Source organism: Artemia franciscana, chromosome 4 (genome assembly GCF_032884065.1).
Source record: "Artemia franciscana chromosome 4, ASM3288406v1, whole genome shotgun sequence".
Lineage (NCBI taxonomy): Eukaryota > Metazoa > Arthropoda > Branchiopoda > Anostraca > Artemiidae > Artemia > Artemia franciscana.
In genome coordinates, this window is record NC_088866.1 from 44,298,954 (window position 1) to 44,314,566 (window position 15,613).

A 15,613-nucleotide genomic window follows, 5' to 3' on the forward strand; every position below is an offset into this window, starting at 1 on the left:
GATTGTATAAACTTTAGAGGAGTCTTATTTGGTTGAAAATTGGAAGTTTTATTTCTCTGTTAAGGGTCAAAAGTGATGGAGGTCAATTATCCCCAACCAATAACTACCCCTTTTCATGAAACGTATCTGATGGAAATTGCCATTTTAAAGCGAATTACTCCAATGAACATATAACAATGCCTCCAGGGTTGACACAACCCCCCAGAGCCCTGGGGCAAGGGCTGTAAATTATGTCATGGGGGCATATAAGGTTTTTATGAAATGAGTTGTTGTATAAACTTCAGACACCCAATAAACTAAACAATTGATTATTCAATTATTCCTGAGTATATTTTCTCATATGCACTGGAAAATTTGAGCACATGCAAATTTCCATTCTCCATAAAAGGGCCTAGTAAAAAACCCTCCAACAAATCGTTATGGCTTTCAGCAAAACAGAGTGTGTGGGAACTGGGGATAGAAGTTGAGTAAATAGTGAATGGACTCAAAAGCAACATCTTTCTACTGATAATTCTAACATAATTTCTTCATTTTCTTTTCCTTCTTGGAGGTTGTAGTCACCATCAGTTGAGCCTAAATAGAGACCACTAGGTGTATAATTTGACCCGGAAAAATGCTATCTAGTCTAGGATGTAATAAATGGTCAAATATTTAAAATCATTACATGCTATAGAGTAAACTGAGCTTTACGTCCTAAGGTCATCAGATAAGAGAGGACAGTTAATCAATCATCATAAACTAAGCTTTTTATTGGCTCTACAAATTATACACTATGCAAAAGTCTTTCAAAGACACACTTTTTTGCATCTTTAGGAAAAGAGGGATTGAACTTTTAAGAGTAGCACAATTTTTAAGAGGGAAGTATAAACTTACTGGTATAAACTAAATGTATAAACTAAATGTTTAAACTAAATGTTTCATTTCTGGTTGACCCTCCTCCTCCATGGGGCAAAATAAAAATACATAAAGTGGGCAGGGTTCTGAAGCCAAGGATAATGTTGAGGTTGTACAATATGAATAAAATTTTATTTTAAATGCTATTCCAGTCATCATTGGTAATTTCTTCATAGTAAGAAGTTGAAAGATAATTTAAAAACTTACACATCCATTAATGCTAATTCTCTGCTTTCACTTTTGAGTTGAAACTACCCAGTAAAGTGGTGAATCAGAGTGATTAGTTAAATATTATGTTAATGCTCTGTTGATTTGAAGAAATGCCTTCTGATGCAATAAAGATTATACAGTTTTTCTGTTTGAGATTAAATTTGTTTTAAAATATGCTTTGGCTATGGGAAGGCCTTGGTGAAACAAATTTGGTTGAATAGTGATTCTTGCAAGTGAATATTACCTATAAGGCAAAGCAAATCAGTCCATGAGCCCTGCAGGCAGCAGGACAAGGTCTGTATTCTGATTGGTTGAATTGTTAGTTCATATTTATGACATACTTTTTGTTTGCTCTTTCAAGCTTCAGGCCAAATAATTATTCAATAAATATAGAATATATGCCTTGCCCTGCTGTCCACAGGGCTTATGGACTAATTTGCTTTGCTCTATAGCAAAGCAAAATATTCACTCACAAGAATCACTATTCTGCCAAATTTGTTTCACCAAGGCCTTCCCATAGCCAAAGAATTTTAAAAACAAATTTAATCTTGAACTGAAAAAACTATATTATCTCCACTTTAGACATTTTTAGTTTGTTAAAGAGGGATTTTCAAAAGGTAAAAAAATGGATGCACTTCTAGAATTAGCATTTCTAACTAGAAACTATGTTTCTAGTATCTTTTAAGAATATTAGCTCTAAACTAGAAACTATGCTGCTTTGTAGTATAGTTTCCAGTTGAGACAGCCTGTGATGAAACTAAACATTTACGATAGATCTATAGACTATAGTATGTTCTGGGAAGGTAGGCTATTATGAACAAGTTACAGTAAATATTTTGTTGCTCATATTATTGACCTACAAATAAATTGAACATACCACTAGATACTATCTTTTATGCTCTTTCTAAATATAATAATCACTTTTCCTGCAAATTTAATTTTAAGCCCTTTTAGGACCCTTGAAAATAATAATTCAGTTCTACATTTTTTGGATATAAAAATGAGTTATAATTTGTTTCAAACGTACTATTTCATTATAAATCCATTTTCTAGAAGTTGTATAATTCACAAAAATTTATTTGTCAAGATTAAGTTGATTAAAAAAAAACAAAATAATTTAACATGTTTTTTTCTTGTTCTATTCAGCCCCTTAAAAACTGCCATTTCTCCTATTGGTAAAAAATTATTGAAGCCCACTGAAGAAACTTGGTAGACAGAAAAATGAAGAAATTGTTATTAATATTTTTCAGCTTAATTGTGATAAAAATCAATGTTTATGAATTATATTACTTTAAAAAATGGATTTATAATCAAAAATTAAGTTTGAAATCCATGGCTTGAGCCTTTTTTATACCCCGAAACAATTTTTTTTGTCATTTTTAAGGGTTCAAAAAGGGCTTAAATTTGAAAGAGAAGCAATTATTGTATTACCTTAATTACCTTAATTCGCACTTCGGAGCGAATTAGTTGCAAGAACTGTGATGCTCCGTAGTTGATGATGGCGATAGATCTGGTTGCTGTGCTAAGGTCAAGTGACAAACCATAGGGACTAGAGAGTGCTGGAGAGATGCAATTTAAGCCCACTCGGTAACGGTGATCACATGGCAGGTATGGTTCAAGGACCATTCTCCAGCGATTTAGAGTTGGCACCGCCGCGCAACAGCAACTTCGGATAGAGTGTGTGAGATGGTTGGGTATGACAAGCCGCATCATCCTCCAAGCTAACTCTCTATTTTGTTCCACGACTGTTATGGTAGTGAGGGCTGGGAGGGGTTTTCCCACCGGAATCTCCATGGTTTGGCCTCCCATTCCTTGTCGAGCCTCTTTTTGAATTCCTCGGGCGAGGTTGCCGAAACTGTCTCTTGGCTTAGTTGGTTCCAATCGTTCACCACTCGCTGGCTGAAAAAATATAGTCGGACTTTGGTGTTAACGCTGGATTTGAACAGCTTTTTGGAAAGTCCTCGTGTTTGCTTTTGGTGGGGAGAGAAAGTGAACAGCTTCTGATCCGCTTGCTGGAGGTACCCGTAGGTGAGCAGCAAGTCGTTACGCCTACGCCGAAAAACGAGTGTTGAGAGGTTAACAGATTGTATGTTTCTGCAGTAGGGCTGACTGCGTAAACTGTCGATGTATTTGGTGGCTCTCCTCTGGACTCTCTCAACAAGCTGGATGTCACTCTTGTAAAAAAGACCAGCAAGACATGTTCCGAAATCTAGGATTGGCCTGACCAGAGCTTTATATAATTTCAGAAAAACTGTGGAGGATCGACTACTGACGGTTCTTTTCAGGAGTCCCAAATTTGCATTTGCTTTCGAAACTGCTCGGGCGGTGTGCTCGTGGAGTTTTAAGCTGCCATCCAACAGGACTCCCAGGTCTCTACCACTACTAGAAGTAGGAATCAAGACTGTCGATGACGTTTTGACGTTGTACATAGTGTACTGGTGCTGCAGATTACTACGGCCGAAATGAAGAGTGACGCACTTTGAGATGTTGAAGGACAGAAGCCATTTATCTGCCCATGCTTGAATTTGGTTGAGATCGGCTTGTAGGCTAATGTTGTCCGCGGTACCAAATAGCTTGGAGTCGTCGGCGTAAAGAGTCAAGTGGTTTTTTGTTTCAGCTACCAGGTCATTGATATAGATGAGGAATAAGGTCGGTCCGAGCACAGCTCCTTGAGGGACACCGCTCAGAACTTGGCAAGGTGTTGAATAGATCTTTTCTCCGTCCGTGGTAAAGAGCCGAACCTTTTGCGTTCTGCCACCAAGGAAGTCCATTAGCCAGTCGACTAGTTTTTTATCAATGCCCACGGCTGTAAGTTTGGAGCGCAAACGACTATGGGGGACTTTGTCGAAGGCTTTGGCAATGTCTAGTAGAATTAGGTCGACAGGAAATCCTCTGTCAAGAAGCTGAGTAATTAGCTCATAAGTTTCGAGTAGGTTGGTTTCGACTGACTTCCTGGGAAGAAAACCATGTTGTTTGTCCGAGATAATGCTGTTGGAAACTAGGTGCTTGAGAACTGCGTCGTTGATAATTCTCTCTAAAACCTTAGCGACAGCAGACGTAAGGCTTATAGGTCTGTAGTTTTCAGCTTTAGACCGGTCACCCTTTTTTGAATATGGGTGTAACATAAGCAGTCTTCCATTGTGAGGGAACAACTCTGCAATCGAGAGAAAACTGAAATAAATGGCACAAAGCGGGAGAAATCTCGGTGGCTGTTTCTTTGAGCAACCTCGGGTGGATTCCGTCGGGGCCGGCTGATTTGTTGGCATCGAGGTTTTTAAGCCTCTTTTCCACCATAGGTACAGTGATAACAACTGTACTCATGAGACACGGTATGACGTATTTAGGAGGGGGTGGAGACTCACTATCTGGTTCTGTTGTGAAGACGGAAGTTTGCTAGTTTCTGGGTGTCAGTCACTTCTCCTCCATCATCAGTAGTGAGGCGTTTAACACAGCGCCTAGCGTGGTCTTTACTAGAGACGTAATTCCAAAACTTTTTTGGGTTACTCTTGCATTCATTGGCAAGTCCAAGCTCAAAATTTTGGTATAGTTGTTTAGTTAAGTTTCGTAGTCTGTTCCGCAGCTTGAACGTACTTTTCATAGTGACCAGGCTTATCTCCTTTTTTCTAGTGACGCAATTTGCGATTTCTTTGTCTTTTAATGCTAGGGGTCATATACGGTAATGTCTTCGGTACAGGAACCAGCCTTACTGTCGTGTTTCTACTCTGAATCTCGGTGACAGCTGTCAGGAATTTCTCCCACTGGTCGTCGACATCGCCCTGAAGTAGATCATTCCAATCGATAAGTCTTAGCTCCTTTCTAATCGCCTCGTAATCCGTGTAGACCTTTCTTTTGTATTTACTTTTCACTGGACGTCTAGAGGTGATAATTTCTATGGCAAGATGGTCGCTTTTCCCAACGGGTGGGAGATAATTTACCTTCTGAATCGCTTCGATTCTATTTACAAACACCAGATCTAATATCGTGGGTTATTGGGAAGGGCGAAACCGAGTTGGTTGGTCAATTAGTTGGTAGGCAGAAAGGTCGTGTACAGTCTCAATGAATGGTCTAGCGTTAATCGGGCTATTGGCAGTAGGGTTGTGAGGGTGCCCATCTTTCCAGATCAGTTCTGTGAAATTGAAGTCACCTGCGACAATAAATTCGCCTTTAAAGTTTTCAATGGCTAGGCGGAACATTAACGAGAGAGTGTTCTCAGTCTCAATGGCTGAGGGTGAGGACGGGCTTTGATAAATACAACCGACTCTGAGAGGGCGTTGGCGCTGGTCTTCATCAGTAAGGTCAAACCATACAGATTCGATGGAGGCTGAATTTGCCTCGATGCTTAGCTCACGTACTGCATAGGTATTTTTGATCAGAGCCAGAACACCGCGTTTGCATCCTGTACGAGAAAGGTTGGAGACGACTCGGTAACCAGGCATATTAATATGAGAATCTTCTAGCCTTGTTCTTGAATTCTTAGGACACACTTCTGTAAATAAGACCAGGTCATAGTCTTTTTGATACATGAGACTCCTAAGCTCCTGTAATTTATTTGTTAGTTGATCAACGTTAGATATGAGAATAGAAAAATCAGGACTTGCTTGGTGACTGCTTTTTGTACCTGGTCCCAGCTGATCTTCTTTAATCGGCTCAAAAGGGGTAGCATCCGACTGAGAGTCTAGAGACGTGATACTGGAACTGCCGGTTAAGGATATCAAGGATGCATCCGTTACAGTCGAGGATAGCCCATCGTCGCGCAAGAATACACAGGAACTGTGCCGTAGGTCGTGGACACTATCACTTAGTTCTAAACTATGCTCACTATAACTAGACACTTTATTTACAATGCTATATACAGGTCCCCTATTATGCAGATTTAGTGGTGCATTGGCGCCGACTGGGATGGGGGTACTTCCCTTTGGCTTGGTCCGTTTTTTGACACAATTTGAAAGTCACGAATGGCTAGGTTTATCTCCCCTGTGGCTTTTCTGGCTTTAAGCTCTTCTACAAGCATTTTATGGCAGGCGCGGTCTTCCCTTGAGATGTCGTTTCTGAATTGTATTTCACCTTTCTTCTCGAAGGATTTCTGAAGAATTTGCTTTTTTAGTGCAAAGGAACTAACCGTGAATATGACTGGTGGTGGGCGACTACCCGATGGCTGCACCGTGGATCCCTCTCTGGTGCGAGGCAGGAGTCTTCGCACGTTTGTTACCAAGTCGCATTTTATACCAAAATCATTATCTAAAATCGAAAGAATAGCTCTGCTGTCATCCTGGGAGGGTTGTATACCATAAGGAAATGACATTATTTTTTCTATTTTCTCTGTCTTCTTCGGCACGAACAATAGGACGAACATCCGACTCTAATGACTGTTTAAAGTTGAACTGCAGAGAAGAGACTTCACCCCGCGCAATTCGTCTGGCGTCATCAGCGCTACATTTGCTCGAAAGAGACGATTCGACCACATTAACTTTTTCACGGATGGTCGTTAGCTCAGTTCTCAGACTCTCCGCCGACTGTGCAATAGACTGATTTATGCTTAGTTCTAGCGTTGTTAGTGCATTGCCCACAATAGATGTGATCTCGGCAGCTGAAGCACCTTGATGTGAAGTGTTCTGGGGACTCACTTTGCATGCTGGGCACACCCACTTAAGACTGATTTTCTCCACCATTTTGCTAAGTAGGTCATATTCAGAGTCAGTCAATTTTAGGCAAGCTGCACAGACCCAATTTTCACAGTCATCACAGTTTAGTGCTGATGAACTCTCATCCAAATTTGCACTGCAGGTTACACACTTATCAACATTTTTCTTAGGGCTTTGCCTTGGACGTTTCTGTTTTGGCGGCATTACTGTTTCTATTCACACCAGGAGTACGTTTCCATTCACTGTCACTTATTCTATGGTCTAATTTAGGGTCTTATATTTATGGTCTAATCTATGGTCAGAAATTGGGGGACCTGTGGGAAGCGCGGATACTCAAATCGCCTATCCCCAGCAATTTAAGGATGGATATCCCGCCGGTTCCAATACGGCTCTTCGTGTTTGTTAGCGCTCTCTTCTGCACAGGTTTCCTCAAATGCAGAAGATAAACGATTCAGCAAACGTAATCTGTGGCTTTATCAAATAAACAGATACTTCGCAAATTTAGACCGGCAACACTGTGTAGGTAAATAATGAAGAACGGGAAGATGTGTAATTCCCTGGAGAATTGAAAATAAAATGAATTGCCCAAAGGTCTAAATATATCAATCACAGCACTGAGATAGGTAAGGTCCCTTAAATCAACAAGTAGGGTAACACAAGACAAGGGAAAATGTAAAAAACAAAGAAAACAGTTTTATCTCACAGTTTAATACATATATATCCAGGGTTCAAATCTATGCAGCCACATAGATTTGTTATTGTTATTGTGTGTTATTCGTAATTATTTGTAAAGAGCATAAAAAAGACATTGAGTGGTATATTTGATTTACTCATAATTCAGTAATATGAACAGCAAAATTATCCTAGTTACTACCACTCCTCTCTATAGAGGGTACTGACCCTTGATGACCTTTAAATATTTTGGTAAAATGGTTTAGCTACTTTTTGCTGTCTTGGAAAGGGGTTAGGTTAGAAAAGTAAAATTTTCAGAGATGGATCTTTAGTCTATTTGTGTCCTCTGAAGGTATTTTGAAGTATCTACCTCCACTCCTTTTCCTTCTAGATGGCCTGACCTTTGGTAACATTTACAAATTTTTGTGTTATAAAAATGAAACCTTGCTAAATAGATCTTCTGCTTAAATAAAGTACAACAAAACTGTTTTCAGCTTCACAACTTAGCTCAATCCCAATGTATTAGGTTATAAAGATATGCAAATACAGTTTTTTTTTATTTAGAAAAGACCCATTACCTTAAATTGCAGCTTTGAGCAATTTAAGTATTTCTCCTTGTAGAGCTCCAGAGTTGACAAATTGAGTTGAATTCAAGGCTCTTTAGTGACCAGGTTCCTTTAGTGACCCAGTTGAGTGATATGGTCATATGATTCAATGGGACTGGTATCAACAGATCTTCCAGAACAAAAGCCATGCTGTGAGCTGTGCAAGAGATAGTCCTCCACAAGAGTCTAGTCTAACAGTCACAATCTACACCAAACAAATCCTTTTTTTCATGGAGCATCACAAGGATGGATAATCCTTATATTGCTCCAAGCTGCAAATTTAAGGTAAAGGTAATTAAGGTAAAGATATCTGATAACTGCAGAATTGATTATTCTTTTAAAAACCTTAACAACTGCTGATGTCATGCTGATAGGTTGGTAGTTTTCAGCAAAGTTTTTTCTATCTTTCTTAAAAATTCGAATGATATGGGCTGTTTTCCAATCCAGAGGTAGTCTTGAAATATTTGATGATAACTTGAACAGTAAGGAAAGAGGTTGACACAAGACTGTTCAATATTCATGGAGGATACAAGGATGAATACAGCCTAGCCAATTTAATAAATTTTAGTGACATAAGTTCCTTTAGAACTGTTGAATCTTTAATCAGAATAGGTTCCATAGTATACAATAACAATAACAAATCCATGTGGTTGCATATTTTTGAACCCTGGATATATATGTATTAAACTGTGAGATAAAACTGTTTTTCTTTGTTTTTTGCATTTTCTCTGGTCTTGTGTTACCCTAGGTGTTGATTTAAGGGACCTACCTCAGTGCTGTGATTGATATATTTAGACTTTTGGGCAATTCATTTTAATTTCAATTCTCCAGGGAATTGCACATCTTCCCGTTCTTCATTAAGCGTTATCAGTGTTGAATTTTTCCGCCCAGCGTTGCCGCTCATTCTGAAATTATGGCGTCTCTGGTTGTGTTCTGAGTGAGTCCTCGCCAGCCATTCAGTGTGATGAATGTGATAAATGGCTCTGTGCAACATGTCTAGGAACGAGTACAGCCGAATACAACATTTTCTGCAAAATGAATGAAAGACTTGGAAGTATTTGGACATGCCCATTATGTAAAACAGGTTCCAGTAAGCCTGATGTTCCAAATATAGTGAAAAGCACTCTCAAATCCCATTGTAGTGAAATGCGTGACATGTTTGCTGGTTTCAGATCTGATATGCAGACTTCTTTGGACACTCTGAGGGCTCAGGTGGAAACGCTTGAGACGGCTATACAATCAAAGGTTTCCATAGATGATGTGCAGAAACTTGTGGAAAACTCTATAACCACCTGTCTCGAAATAGACGTCCGCAAAATAGTGAGACAAGAGCAAGACAGAAAAAGAAGACGACTTAATCTGATTGCCTATGGCGTTCCTCTGCAAACCAACGATGCTCAGTTCATCTCAACTTACTTAAAAGATGAATACTCAATTAATGTCGGGGCTATTACTAACTTGAAACGTCTACCTAATGGTAAGAATGCAAGTACCATAGACAGACCCAACCCAATCCTTTTTTCTATAAATGATTACAAAATAAAAATGGATATATTGAAGGCCTCAAGAGAGAGGAGAGGGAGTATCTTATTCTTTGCTGATGCATCCAATGAAGACCGCCAGAGAAGGAAAGAACTAATTGAAGAGATAAAGAGGCGTGCAGCAGCCGGTGAAAAAAACCTTGTCATCCGTGATGGCGCCATCGTGTCAAAAAACGTGATCCCCCGGCGGGAGGGAGTCCTTCCCCCCCCTCGCTCGATGGTTCACTAGACTTACCCATATCCCTTGTAAATAGTGTAAATAATGCATCAAGCCTAGCCAGAAAGACTTCTATAAGTTCAACCTTTGTTTCCGCGGCTTCGGTTTTGAGCTCTGTCTCTCCATCAAGTGCTGCATCTGATTCGTCTGAGACCAACTACGTCACTGCTAGTTCGGGCGACGAAAATCCATATCAGAGTTCAAAAGCCGGAACTAGCAACAGCCCAGTCGGCCAAAGAAAACGGACGCAACTAAGAATATTATATACAAACATTGATTCTTTAGTGCCAAAACTCTTAGAACTAAAAGTGCTACTTTATGAAAAGGATGTAGATGTTTTCTGTGTTTGTGAGGCGTGTCCTAAGAACTCTTTGACCAAATTGGATGACGCACATATTCAAATCCCTGGATACTTACTCCTGAGCAACCTAGATAGTAACCTGTGTCAAAGAGGAGTGGCTATCTACACTAGGCTTGGAATTAAGGTAGATAAAATTGATTTTTCTATTTCTCAACCTACTAATACTTGGGTGGAACATGTATTAGTTAGACTTCTAATTGGATTTGAAATTGTGAATATTGGTGTGCTTTACCGTAGCCCATCAGCTCCAAACCAACTAGTATCTCACCAAGCAGTTTCTAACGTAATACAGATCTTATGTAATCTAAATTCATCACTTGTGCTTTATTGTGATTTTAATATGCCAGAAGTTCGTTGGTTTGAAGGTATTGGGTACTCACCCCCTAATAACCCCTCCTACACAACCACCCAAACCCTTGCTGACAACTTCCTAACTCAGATAATAATGCAACCCACTAGATTTAGACATTCACAACAACCATCATTACTTGACCTCCTTATTACAAATGACCCTGAGAGGATTACTTCCACCTGTTACCTCCCAGCTATTGGTGCAAGTGACCACATATGTATAATGAATGATATTAATATTAACCATAGTCGTAATGATAAACTTAAGAGAACTTTTACCAATTATGCTTTAATCTGTGAAAAACTAGCTAATATAAATTGGGATGAGGGATTATCAGATGAGACAGACATTGAATCTAGTTGGAATCGTTTTAAGTCTACTTTACTAGGTGCATGTAGGAAGCATACAAAGGTTTATTGGTCAGATAAACCAAAGACTCTTCCATACCTTCCCAGGAATATTAAGAAAATTATCAGAAAGAAAAATAGAGCATGGAATAAATACCTAAAATGCAAGTGTGACAACCATCACAACAAATTCGCCATACTCCGAAACAAGCTGAGAAACATGACAAGAAAAGTTATCCAAGACCATGAAGAATCTATTGCAAATGAGTCAAAGAAAAACCCAAAAAAGTTCTGGCGCTATGTTACAGCTAACAACCCTTCCCGTCGACGCACTAACAGGCTAAAAAAATCAGATGTCTCCAGTACTACTGACCCGAAAGAAATCGCTGATTGCATGAATGCCAGCTTTTGCACAAACTTCACCTCTAAGCCACCTGACATTACACTCCCAACCATACCTCCTGTAACAGTACGCAACCCAATGTCCCCTGTAATCATTACTCAAGAAGATGTATTTAAAATACTAAGAAGTTTAAACTCCAACAAAGCTGCTGGACCTGATAATCTCCACCCTCGGCTTTTGATAGAATCTGCTGCTCACATTTCCCTCCCCCTTTCCAGAATATTCAACATGTCCCTGGCCAAAAAGTCAGTACCAAATGATTGGAGAACAGCAAATATTATACCAATTTTTAAGAAAGGTGACAAGGATAACCCAGGAAATTATCGACCAATAAGCCTAACCTCAGCCATTTGCAAGATCATGGAAGGTATCATTAACCATGCTCTTATAAATTATTTAGAAGAAAATACACTTATTAGCGATAGACAACATGGATTTCGCAGGGGCAGGTCAATCGACACCAACTTTATTCAGTCATATGATCATGCAACTAAAATTTTGGATATGGGTAAACCGGTAGACATTATCTTACTCGACCAAGCCAAAGCCTTTGACAAAGTTGAACACTCATACCTGTTGCTGAAGCTTAAAGCTTATCAGGTGCATGAGGATGTGATTGATTGGATTGGAGCATTCCTAACTGGCAGATCTCAACGTGTCATGATCTACACTGATAATGGCGATCCAGTTTTCTCCTCCACTTCCCCGGTTATAAGCGGCGTCACACAGGGAACCATCCTTGGGCCAACGTTGTTCAGCATATATATTAACGACTGTACAACTTATCTATGCAACCTTTTAACATTATATGTTGACGACTGTAAGCTCATTGGGCCTGCTGAAACTGAAGAAGAAAGAGCCTGCATTCAGCTGGACCTTGACAGGCTATCCTCTTGGTCATCAACTTGGGCCCTACAATTCAATGCAACAAAATGCAAGGTACTGCACTTAGGGCACAATAACCCCCACCATCCCTACCATATAGGGTGTGATCAGTTGGAAGCAGTTGCCGAGGAAAGAGACTTAGGCGTCATTGTGGACAAAGATTTAAAATTCCACAGCCACACTCAGGCTCAGGTTGCAAAAGCTAATCGAGCTCTCGTACTCATTAAGCGCTCTTTTGTAGCCAGAAAGTCATGTGTGGTTATAAAACTTTATAAATCCCTTGTCCGTCCCCACCTTGAGTTTGGCCTTTCCCCAAAATAAAATGGACACAAGAGCCCTTGAAAGTGTCCAAAGGAGAGCAACCAAACTGGTCCGTGGCTTAAATAATGTCCCTTACCAGGATCGCCTAGGATCTCTGAGACTTCCAACCCTCACCTATCGAAGATATAGAGGAGATGTGATCATGGCACGCAAAATTTTCAAATCCGGTCACCTGAACCAGATTTTCACCACCTCTTTGGCTAACAATTCAAGAGGTCACAGTCTTAAGCTTCACCTGCCTGGATGTCGGAGAAGGGAACGATGTGGTTTCTTTTCCGTTCGGGTGGTCCCCCTCTGGAATAGCCTATCCGAGTCTACCATCCAAGCTGAGACTCCCCACTCCTTCAAGGCTGGAGTCGACAGGGACTGGGAGAGGGCCGAGTGGAGGCTGGACTGGGAAGCTAAGCCAACATAATTATATCACTCACCACCAGCGAGAACTACAGGAGGATCTACCACCTTATCTCGCTGGCAAATGCGATTTAAGGTAATTTAAGGTAAGGTAAGGTAATACATAATATATAGGAAGTATGGGAAAAACAATGCTGGAATTGGAGGAAACTTGGATGGAAATTGCTGGTTGAAAATTTCAGCTCAGGATCAGCAACTGGTTGACTATTGTACAGGATATCAGGAACAGTGCATCTGCTCTCAACATTTCTGATATGCATATCACCAGAAAAATTTAAGATTATCCATAACATCATCAGCCAATTGTTTCTCAAGCCTTCTCTTCAACTGCTTGATATGGTTGGTTGTCTGGTGATGCAGAGTTGATAATTTTTCTTGGGTTTTCTTTTTCCTGTAAGCAATCCATGCTTGATGTTTTCCATTAAATAGCTTACTTGTTTCAGTTGTTAAAAACGGTAGACTTTTCACCTGTTCAGCCTAAAAAATTTTGGTGTACAATTTTTCAGCATGCAAAATTACAGTTTTCACTTAAGACCAACTCTCCACAATATCATCAGTAATAAGCTGCTCCCAATTGACGCTGGCAAGTCTTACAGAGACTAATTTGTAATTGGCATATTTTTGCTGCTTGGAAGAGGATTGTTTAGTAGGCAAACATATCTCTGAAATAATTACAACATGGTTGCTGTTACTAATGGGTGTGGTTATTTCATTCTTAATAAGAAGATCAGGATTACTGAGAATAAGCAGATCAAGAGTGTTGGATACTTCCCCTTCCCTGAAATGATTTGGCTGTGAAATGGTTTGACAGAGGGAATTATCAGAGAGGGCATACAAAAAGGAGAATCTCTAGGGCAAAAACTAGATCCATCAATACATTGGATTTCAGGAAGGTAAAAGTCCAACAGAAGGACAAGATCTTAACTTGCAGAATTGGACATAACATATGACAACATAGCAGCCAAATTAGATTCAGGGTCCAAAACACAGGGAGCACTGGGGCGTTTATAAACAACACCCACTACAATTGACATTGTTTGATTATGTATTTTTATCCAAACAGACTAATTCCATCATTAACATGGCTTAAAATTCTACTAAAATAACAGGAATTGCATTTTCAGAACCAAAACCAGAGAAAAAGAAACTGATAACTGAAAATTAAGGGAAAACATTGTTTTGTTGAAATTTCAATAGTCAAGTAGGTAGATTTCTAAGACATAGAAAACAGAAGAGGGTTAACATGGAAGTGTGGCAATACCTCTCCAGAGTATGTTTTTAGACCTGGACTCATTACAGAAAGTTTGATTTTCCTAACCTAACCTCTTTCCAAGATAGCAAAAAGTAGCTAAACTAGAATTTTACCAAAATTTTGTGTTACTAAAGTGGAGCCTGGCAAAATAGATTTTCTGCTTAAATGAAGTAGGCCTACAAGAAAATTGTTTTCACCTTCACAGCTTTGCTTGATTTATAAGTTTTCAAAGATCTACAAATGCATTAGCTTAGGGTTAGGTTTCTATCTATCCTTGTGAAAGGCAGATGACTGGAATGCATTGTAACAAGTAAGCTGCTAAGCCTTGTTTATGTAGGGAAGGTTATTAAGAGTTAGAAGCACAGCTGGGATTATTAATGAAGATTATTTGTGTTTAATAGAGAGCAGGAGGGCTTGTACAAGAATTTTTCTAGTGATGGACCAAATGAAAATAAGATAAATGTAAAGAAAATGTGAAAATCATTAATGTACAAATTAAGGAGGTGTAAAGTGGAAGCCATGGTTAAAATCGCTGAAGATCTAGAAGACTCAACCAGATAGCATAATAGTAAAGTATTCTACTGGCAAGTTAATAAATTGACTTGCCATTCAATTGGCTCCCTCTTTACACCCTGACAAGAAGTTCAAATTTCTGTTAATTCTTTCCTTACAACCTCCCCCTAACTCATAAGCATAATTTGACTATTGTTTTTTTCAAAGTTAAGATCAGTAAAAGATAGGCTAAGATAAGAGAAGACAGGTGGACTAGGGTGTAAATGTGGGCAGATGGGGCCGGGAGGGCAGTGAGGGGGATTTGGAGTATTAATGAGTTATGATGACATAACTTTTTATAACTATTTATAATTGTAATTAGCTATTATTGTTTTAAATTCAGTTTTACCTTAAATTGCAGATAGGAGCAATATAAGAATTTCTCCCCTGTAGAGCTGTTCGAAAATGACTTGAGTTGTAGGCTATAAAAATTTCTTTAGTGACCAGGTGCTGTATGATCAGTAGCATCTCAATTGAGCTTACACTCTCTGTAAGACTACTCAGCATCCAGCCTTTGTTCAAAAACATCAATAGATTCAGCAGTAACTGTTTCATTAGATATTTTGTTCCAATTGTTGACAATGCATGATGAAAAGAATTGAGTGTAGACTCTAGATAGTGTTGACTGCTTGCAAAGTTTCAAGCGATGACCTCTAGTTCTTGAGTTGTTACCAACAGTAGGGAATAATGCTGGGACGTTCAAGAACTTTTGTGTCTTTTTTAAAATATAGGGAGGCAATAGACATTCCAACTTCAAGCTTAGGATGAACAATTTCCTTATAATTAAGGGCCTTCCCTTTTATATATATTTCCTTATATTTAAGGACTATTCATCTCTCTGGATAGATCACTTGTTGTAAAAACACTGGCCTTGTTGAAAAGAAAGAAAGATGCATAGAAATGTGTTCAATACCTTTGTTTAGAAATTTTTCTTTAAGAAATTTAATC

At 39.2% G+C, this 15,613-nt stretch overlaps 1 protein-coding gene across 7 annotated transcripts in view; it reads left to right on the forward strand.

Annotated features, from left to right (window-relative positions):
* The window catches only part of LOC136026473 (protoporphyrinogen oxidase-like), an 84,969-nt gene that overhangs the window by 25,724 nt on the left and 43,632 nt on the right, over window positions 1-15,613 (forward strand). The window contains exon 4 of one of the 7 annotated variants that reach the window (XM_065703088.1): window positions 8,040-8,308. The exons of 5 other annotated variants lie outside the window; for them this stretch is intronic. In XM_065703088.1, the coding sequence (XP_065559160.1) occupies window positions 8,040-8,053 (14 nt within the window). In that variant the 3' untranslated portion in view covers window positions 8,054-8,308. Of the gene's footprint in view, window positions 1-8,039; window positions 8,309-15,613 lie in introns of those variants that run through there. One more of the 7 variants, XM_065703089.1, reaches the window with a different exon arrangement.